At 46.6% G+C, this 8625-nt stretch overlaps 1 protein-coding gene across 1 annotated transcript; it reads right to left on the bottom strand.

The window, feature by feature from the left end:
* Positions 1-1975: 1975 nt before the first annotated feature.
* Positions 1976-3007, bottom strand: LOC311043921 (tetratricopeptide repeat protein 1-like; the record flags this gene model as incomplete). The annotated part of the gene is made up of 1 exon (XM_084055345.1): positions 1976-3007. One exon carries the CDS (start codon positions 3005-3007, stop codon positions 1976-1978), a length of 1032 nt encoding a protein of 343 aa, XP_083911471.1.
* Between the last annotated feature and the right edge of the window lie 5618 nt (positions 3008-8625).

Genomic DNA, 8625 nt, shown 5'->3' with positions numbered 1-8625 from the left:
TATGAGAGAGAGAGGGGGGGGGGCACGGAGAGAGAGGGGGGAGGGAGGAAGGGAGAGAGAGAGAGAGAGAGAGAGAAAGTGAGTGTCACTCTCTCACTCTAGAAAGAGACAGAGAGCAAGAGAGAGATGTGGTTGAGTCAAAAGTTAAACAAAAACAAATCTTTGAAATGTATATAGTTGCATGAAAGTAATAAGTATCCAAAAATACAAATGCTCAAGTAAAGTAGGCCACATATGGGCTACTCAAAATATTGTTTCCTGTTTTCTTTGGTGTACTCAAATCTTTACTTCACGGCCTGCTTTATTTTGAAGTACTGTCCCTTGTGTCTCCATTCATAGTTTAGCCTCACCTACCCTGTGTTGTTAGTTTGAGTCACCTGTGTCCTGTTTCAGTTTGCCCCAGACAATCCCTATGGTGACTGGACAGTTTCTGCATGTGTCATCTGTCAGATGATCCTGTGTTTGTTGAACCCGTGTTTTCTGGCAGTTCTGCCACCTTGTGTTTTGTACGTACTGTGGAGAAATAAAACTTAGTTTTCACTCTGTTTTCCTGCGTTTGGGTCGAGCTTAGAAAAGCCCTGACAATCCCTTAGCAATAGGCAGACAGAGGAGGAGAGGCCCATATCCTGAACCTCTAGTGTCCTAAACCAGCAGTTCTCAAACCTTTTCATGTCAAGGACCCCCAAATTAATACGGATTTGGCCGCAGAGTCATACCCCCATATGAAAATGCTTTGTGCCAGGGACTCCCCTTCAATAGTTGCGTTGTTAAATGGTTTCAAAATATTCCAATTCTTCCATATGTTATTGAAAACTCTTCAGTACATATATTTTTTAAATAGATCTACAAGTTCAAATAGCCAATGTCTATAGGTTTAAAGTGGTTAATGATGCTATATTGATGCTATATTAAATGTTTTTGCTGGAGATCCCCTCCACTCCTCCAAGGACCTCAAACCAGACAACTATTCCACGATCTTCAAATGCTATGCTGCTGTGCCTCCTGAAAGTTGCGAATTTTCCAATTCCATACACTTCCGTTGTATGGAATTTTTGAAAATTGTAAAAAGAAGAAATTAAAACAGTATGTCTGGAAACAAGGTACTGAGCGGATAAAAAAAAAAAGTTTATATACACACACACACACACACACACACACAAGACATTTGATGCTGATCAGTGTAGTTGTTTGTGAGATAAGCCACAGACAGACACACAGACAGGGCAAAATCTCCCTCCTGCCTTCGGTCTGGAGGTAACAAAAAACGTATGTTACATGGCCTGTGCACAAATGTTGATCGATGTAGCCAGATGTTTGCCAGATTAGCCGCAGAAAGACACAACAGAAGGCCTATTTGAAATTGAAATCCATCCAATCATCTAACTCAATGGTTCTCAGCAGTGGGTCCAGGGACCACCAGTGGTCCAAGCGGACCCTTATGGCCAATTTACACGCAAAGCGACACGTGTCGAACGACATGGCGTGCAATGAAAGTGGCGTCAAAATGACCAAAAAAATTGCCGAAGGTGTCCTAAGGACGCAGATGCTTCATAAAATGACGAGTACTCTGCCTGGTTGGAAAGACGAGGTAAGCTCCGCTACCACAGTGATAGGGTAGATCACATTCACCAACTTCATTGTTTTTCAATATCTCGCTAGCTTCTACAGAGAAACCGTGCAACTGTCCGCTGCATTTGAAGCAGCCAATGAAGATGTGTCTTGACATTGGGTCCAGGGACCCTTGGAGGTCCTTGAGGGGGGTTTGGGGTCCCCAGCTAAATGATTGATAGGAACAAATGGACCTTTGCAGTTATGTAACTCCCTGAGTTTACAAATGGAACCAACACTAAGAGCATTCTACAGTGTAGATTGAGGTACCAGAGATAAAAAACGTGCATCAAATGGTGGTCCATGACCTAAAGCATATCAAACAGGGGGTTCCTTGAAATTAAAAAGGTTGAGAATGACTGGTATATTATCTGTTGTTCTTGTTGTTTTGGGAATTCTGGACCAAATTGACAGAGTAGGATCCCGTGTCGTTATTCTGGTTGACCTGGAAGCTACTGGTGGACAGTCCAAACGGGCGTAGGAACATGTCGCCCAGGTCCTTCAGCTTACCCAACATCTCTTCCTTCATCTTCTCGTCCCTGTCGCGGATCTGCCGCGGCAGCCTCATGCAGGCCTCCCTGGCTGCGCTCTGTCCCGGCTCTTTCTCCAGGACCGTCTTGTAGTCTCCAAGGGCCTCGTCCAGCTTGTCCGTCTTCTCGTAGAGCTCGGCCCTCCTCAGGAGAGCCCGCACATAGTCCGGGTTCAGCACTACGGCTCTGGAGCAGTCGGCGATGGCCTGGTCCTTCAGATCCAGGTGGAGGCGCGCGGCGGCTCGGTTGGAGAACAGAACCGCCCTGTCGCTGCTGAAGCACACCGGGCATACGCCCAACGCCTCCGTGTAGTAGCGCTCGGCCTCCCGGTGCTCGGCGGCTTTGAACCGACCGTTGCCTTCCTCTTTCAAAGCCAAGCTCTCCTGTCGGCGATTCTCTCTCTCCTCTTCGGTCAGGTTCTTCTCCGCTTCCCTGAGGCAGTCGTCGTCAAACTCCGGAGGAGCCCCGTTCTTTTCTACCTTCGGCGCAGCGCCAGAATCCGTCCTCCCTCCAACCTCATCGTCGCACTGTAGTTCCTCCTCTGTGGCTCCCTCATCAGTTTTCTCCTCCTCTCCTGTGCCATCACACGCAGACTGACCTCCCACACCCTGTCCAGGCTCTGGGAGGTCAGTCTGTGTGTGATGACCGCACACTAATCCTCCCCAACGGGCTTCTCCTCCCTGCAAACTCCTCTCCGCGTCATCCTCTTCTCTTTTCCCCTCTTCCCCTCCCTCTGCTCCCTCCTTGTTCAGAACCTCCAATGTCTCCTGGCAGTCATAGAACTCCTCCTCGGTCTGCTCCTGCTCCTCCTCTTCCTCCAGGTCCCAACCTCCTCTCCGTCCCTTAGACCCTGCTGTTGAAGGATCCATGAGCACTTAATACGTTCCGATCGCTAGAATATGGTAAATGTCAGCTGTACAACTACGTTTCCCTCAGCTCATCACTCTGAGTCTTCTTTAAATCGAGCTGGCTTGTATCTTGCGTCGCCAAAAATGATGTCAGTTTTGGCCAAATATGGAGTTCCACACTGCTCCAGCTTCATTGCTCGACCAATGGGCTCAAGGTAATTCGTGACGTAGACGTGTTAAGGACGCTAATGCTTATATGGCGATCACAATGACGCAATGTAATACCCAGAAGGCCCTGGATGAGCAACTCTGTTAAAATGGATTGCCCGGGATTTCCGGTCCGCATGCTAGTTTTTATAAACCTCTATGCTCCAGACTAGATTTGGAGGACTATGTCAGGTCATCAAAGCTAACATTCAGTACTGCGAGAAGAAAAATCATCTCTATGATTTACAGTACGCTGATAAGACGTAACAGGGTGTTACTTTGTATCAAATTAGACACTAACTCAAAATAATAATGTTCTCTATAAGACACTCATCTTTAGGACTCCAAAACACACTGTAATGTGTAACGTCTTCAGTGTTTATTTAACAGAGTAAAAATGGAACCAAATGGACTCTCAGAGTTACAGACCTACAGTATGTAGGTCCATTGGACCCCTGGTGATACCCGGACCCCACTTTGAGAACCAATGGTCTATGAGATACATCGGGGGATATTCAACCATATAAAGCAGGGGGCCACAATATTGTAAAATGACTTGAGGTCGGGCCACAGGATTGTGACAACAAAAGAATAATTCACTACTCATGAACTGACCCACTGAGGAATTTGTTTGGTGATAGGGTCAAAGTTCAAAGAAATGTATGTGATGAGTTGTGTACGTGATTGTTGAAGTGGGATTTGTCCAATTTGGCACAGTATGTGTCCATGCGTTTCTATGGTTTCCATAGCAATGGTGAAATGACTGCTGAGGAAATGTTATGAAAAAACTTTCAAAATGGTCATCCCTATGTCATTGTTTTTGGTACAACCAACCATCAAATCATTGTTTGTAATGCATATTTTTACAAATATGCATGGAACGTGGAATGTGCCAATCATGGCCCACGGGCACATTTTATATGGCCTGTAGTTTCCTTCCTTAAGTGTATTATTTACATAATACGCCAGTATAGTCGTGTGAAATTTTTACATTGTGTTTTGAAATTAATAACTTGGGCAGATAGGCTATTTCTCAGTCAAATTTGGAAGGATTCCAAACTGGTTGTTCCTTGTGTTGTCTCATTCTCAAGATGTGAAAGAGAGGCCATTTCTTTTATTGTATTTTATTTTATTCAGATCTTTGTATAGAGTCTTTTTTCCCCACATCTGGTTACATTTGGCTACACTGTCATTTTAACAAAAGACAATTTATTGGAGTGTAGCCTAAATATAATAGCAATATAGTGCATGCATGTAAAAAAAAAAAAGAAGGCTGAATTGCTTTTGTTTTATCCACAGCACGGATGAGTGGCTTACATTTGACTTCCAACTAAAGGCTATTGATATTGCACTGTAGATCAATACAATTGGTAATGTGATGAATATGTGACTTTTCCAAAAAGGCACAATAAAGGTTAGTAATATTAAAATATGGCCTCCTTTGAAAAAAACCTCTACATCTCTGCATTATAAAGTTAATAATGATAAAACCCTGATCAGACCGATATGCCCATATATGTGCATAATACTGTATGACCACATCAGGGATCTCCATCCATTCATGGGTATAAAAGGGGGCATGGACAGACACAGAGATCTCCCCATATGGGCATAAGGGATACAGACAGGCAGACAGGTACAAAGATCTCCATATGTGCTTACAAGGAACACAGACCTATTGCAGACCGCGGTACAATGGGTACTGTGACAGTGGGTAAAATGGGTCAACAATTCAGAGTATCTCATAACCAGGTGGGGCATGCATTCCCAACTAATCGTTCCCAGCCTGCATGTTCCCGATTGGACAGGCCTAATATTTCAAAAGTATAAAAGATTCTGTCCTCGCAATATGTATCCGGACAAGGCTAGACAGATAGCTTAAGAAAACCCTCCAAATATATAAAACGCATTATGTGAGGTGTATCAATATAATACACATTATGTGAGGTGTATCAATATAATACACATTATGAAATGACAATAACAATGTAAATATGTTAATTTACAAAATGCACATTAACAAAAATAATAATAATTATGGTTTACTGGCAGCATGCACAATACATTTGGCACTGTACAGCACCAGTCAGCAAGATTATCCCCTGACGGACGGACGGACGGACAGACGGACAGACGGACGGACGGACTTGGTTCATTTTTCCTGAAACCAGCCCTTGACATTGTTCAATTACGATGTAATTGGTTTCATTTTTCCTGAAACCAGCCCTTGACATTGTTCAATTACATCCAGCATGGGTTGTACACTCTCAGAGTTATGTAGGTCCTTGAAATGAAAAAGGTTGAGAAACAGTATCATAGAAATTCTTCACTACACACAAGGTTCCTCTTTTCATCATAGCCTTTGGTGCTGTTCTGCGCAGCCAAATAAGCCCACGGAGATTTACTGGTGGCTGCGTCCAGCATGGATTGCTTCCGGGCGATGCTGACCTTGATGTGGACGTCTTCCACAGTGCTCCCATTCAGCTCAGCCACGGCCTGGTCCGCAGACTCCATCTTCTCGAAGGTGATAAACGCACAGTTGCGCACGTTGTCGACCCTCAAGTGGATGATGTTGCCAAGTGGAGAGAAGACGGGGCGCAGGCTGTCCTCCGCGAGACCACCACACACATACACCGTGTTTCCCTTACGCACCTCTCTCCGCTCCGGGTACGAGTCTGACCGCCTGAATTGTCCATCTCTGTCTCTTTCTCTGTCCCTGTCCCTGTCTCTGTCTCGGCTGTGTTGGTCCCTGTCTCGAATTAGGTGGTTTGTGTCTCGACTGCGGTGGTCCCTGTCTCGACTGCGGTGGTCCCAGTCTCGAATGCGGTGGTTCCTGTCTCGAATTAGGTGGTCCCTGTCACGACTGCAGCGGTCCCTGTCTCGGCTGCAGTACCTGCGGTCGTCCGTGACTTGACTACGGTAATACCTGTCTCGACTGTGGTGGTTCCTGTCTCGACTGCGTTGGTACCTGTCTCGAATGGGGTGGTCCCCGCCTTGAACAGGGTGGTCCCCGCCTTGAACGGGATGGTCCCCGCCTTGAACGGGGTGGTCCCCGTCTCGAACGGGGTGGTCCCCGTCTCGAACGGGGTGGTCCCTGTCTCGAACGGGGTGGTCCCTGTCTCGAATGGGGTGGTCCCCGTCTTGAATGGGGTGGTCTCCGTCTTGAAGGGGGTGGTCCCCGTCTTGAATGGGGTGGTCTCCGTCTTGAAGGGGGTGGTCCCCGTCTTGAATGGGGTGGTCCCCGTCTTGAATGGGGTGGTCCCCGTCTTGAATGGGGTGGTCCCCGTCTTGAAGGGGGTGTTCTCCGTCTTGAAGGGGGTGTTCTCCGTCTTGAATGGGGTGATCCCCGTCTTGAATGGGGTGGCCCCCGTCTTGAATGGGGTGATCCCCGTCTTGATTGGAGTGGTCCCCGTCTTGAATGGGGTGGTCTCCGTCCCGGTGGTCTCTGTCTTGACTGTAGTGGTCCCTGTCTAGACTTTGGCGATCCCTGTCTTGACTGTGGTGGTCCCTGTCTTGACTGTGGGGGTCCCTGTGTCGGTGGTCCCTGTCTTGACTTCCGTGGTCCATGTCTCGGCTGCAATCCCGATCTCGGTCCCGATCGCACTCCCCGTCCCTTCCTCGGTCATGGTCTCCATCCCATTCCGGGTCTCTGTCTCCGTCCACCTCTCGGTCACAGTCCCTATGGCGGTGGTCTCCGTTCGGGTGGTGGCCGGACGACATGCCCCTCCCATCCTCCTCCTCCTCCCGTGGCCGTTCATCACCTGGGCTGACAAAGCTCTCGTACCGGGGTTCTCTGTGGGCTCCGTTGTTGCCAGACTCCACTTGACCTTCACCTGTAGGGGTGCCCCTTGGAAATGGTAGGAAAGCTGCAACTGGGCCTTTCTCTGGGTCCTTGAGTTTGATGGATTGTCGAGAAGGTTTAAAGCCTGAGCTTTTGTACTTGATGGCACTAATGGCCCCGGATTTAAAGAGTTTCTTTGCCTGCTCCGTCGCCTTTGCTGTGTCAACCTTGTGCCTGTCAGACAAGGTTTTTCTCAATCCACTCTGATTGGTCTGGCTGCTGGAACTCTGCTTGTTTAAGGACAAGAGGCTTTTTTTCTTCTTTTTGAGTTTAGTGTATTTCTTCTGCAGGGTCTCCTCTTCCTCCGTGAAGGCGTTTGGGAAAACAGTAATGAAGGCGATCTCTCCGACAGACACAGATGCTTGCTTCTGCTTCTTCTTCTCTCCTCTTGGTTTCTTTTCCGTTTTCTTTTCTGCCATGGTGCTCTGCAATGCCATGATGTACCCAGCAACACACAGGTGGAGCCTTCTTATTCTTGAAGCTGGGTGTCTCTTTTAAACCAAATTGCGTCAAACACGCATCACCAAGCATGACGTCATTCTTGCCAAAATATGGAGTTGCAAACAGCTCCTGGGCAATTAACCGAAAATTAAACCAATATTTAGAACCAATACCGACTTAATATTGCTCATTCATGTACGTTAATTGACCAATAGAGATTTTTTTTTCTCTTATATATCATATCAATGAATCGGCTCAAAAAAGTGTAATTACTTTTTCGATTAGTCATATATTAAACACTTAACACTGTATTATACTTTGTTGACGTTTGTTGACATGCACAAATGGAACCAAATTGTGCGCTCTCAGAGTTATGGGGGTCCGGGGCCTAATGCACAGTAAACTGGGGGTCCTTGAAATTAAACAGTTTGAGAATCACTGATCTAGATACAAGGCACCGGTGTCAGATTTTTGATACTTTGAGTTAAATAAACACTGAGGATTTTACATTGCCAGATTGGGGCCCGAGATAACTTTAAGAAAAAGTATCTAATGGGGGTCCATGGCCTTGTACATATCAAACTGGGGGTCCTTGAAATTAAGAAAAAAGAAAGAAAGAAAAGGTTGAGAATCACGGCTAAAAGCCTAGTTGGTCCCTGAAGTTGATGTGGGTTGGTGGGGTAGTGACATACGTAGGTCGCTGCTGAACAGGCACTGCCAGCAAACCTCTTTTTTTAAAAGCTAGTTGATCGAGTTTATTGAAAAGCATTAGTCATAGGTGGCCTTTGCTGTAATGCACCAAATTTCAAGTGAACTAGGTGTCTTTTTTCACTCCTCTCTCAACTCTGACCTACTTCACTGTCAATGGTGCTGAAGAGGGTGTATAGCATAGGCAGAATGTAGTTGCATTCCAGTAATACGCTTGCCAGACAGGTGCAAAACACGTTCTGTGGACATGAATCCTACGACTTAAAAGTATATTACTGTTTTGATGCCTGGATTTCCCCTAGTCTACCCACTCTTCCCAGGTCTGGTGCCCACATTTCCCTAGTGCCCACTCGTCTTAGTGCCCATTTTTTCCGGTGCCCTCTCTGTTTTGGTGCCCAGATTTCCCAAGTGTGTCTCTTCTCACCCTAGCCCTGTTTGAAAC

Source organism: Gymnoscopelus microlampas (assembly GCF_963454915.1).
Source record: "Gymnoscopelus microlampas genome assembly, chromosome: 4".
NCBI lineage: Eukaryota > Metazoa > Chordata > Actinopteri > Myctophiformes > Myctophidae > Gymnoscopelus > Gymnoscopelus microlampas.
The sequence above is the reverse complement of the archived record's forward strand: the minus strand, read 5'-3'. Positions and strand labels throughout refer to the sequence as shown.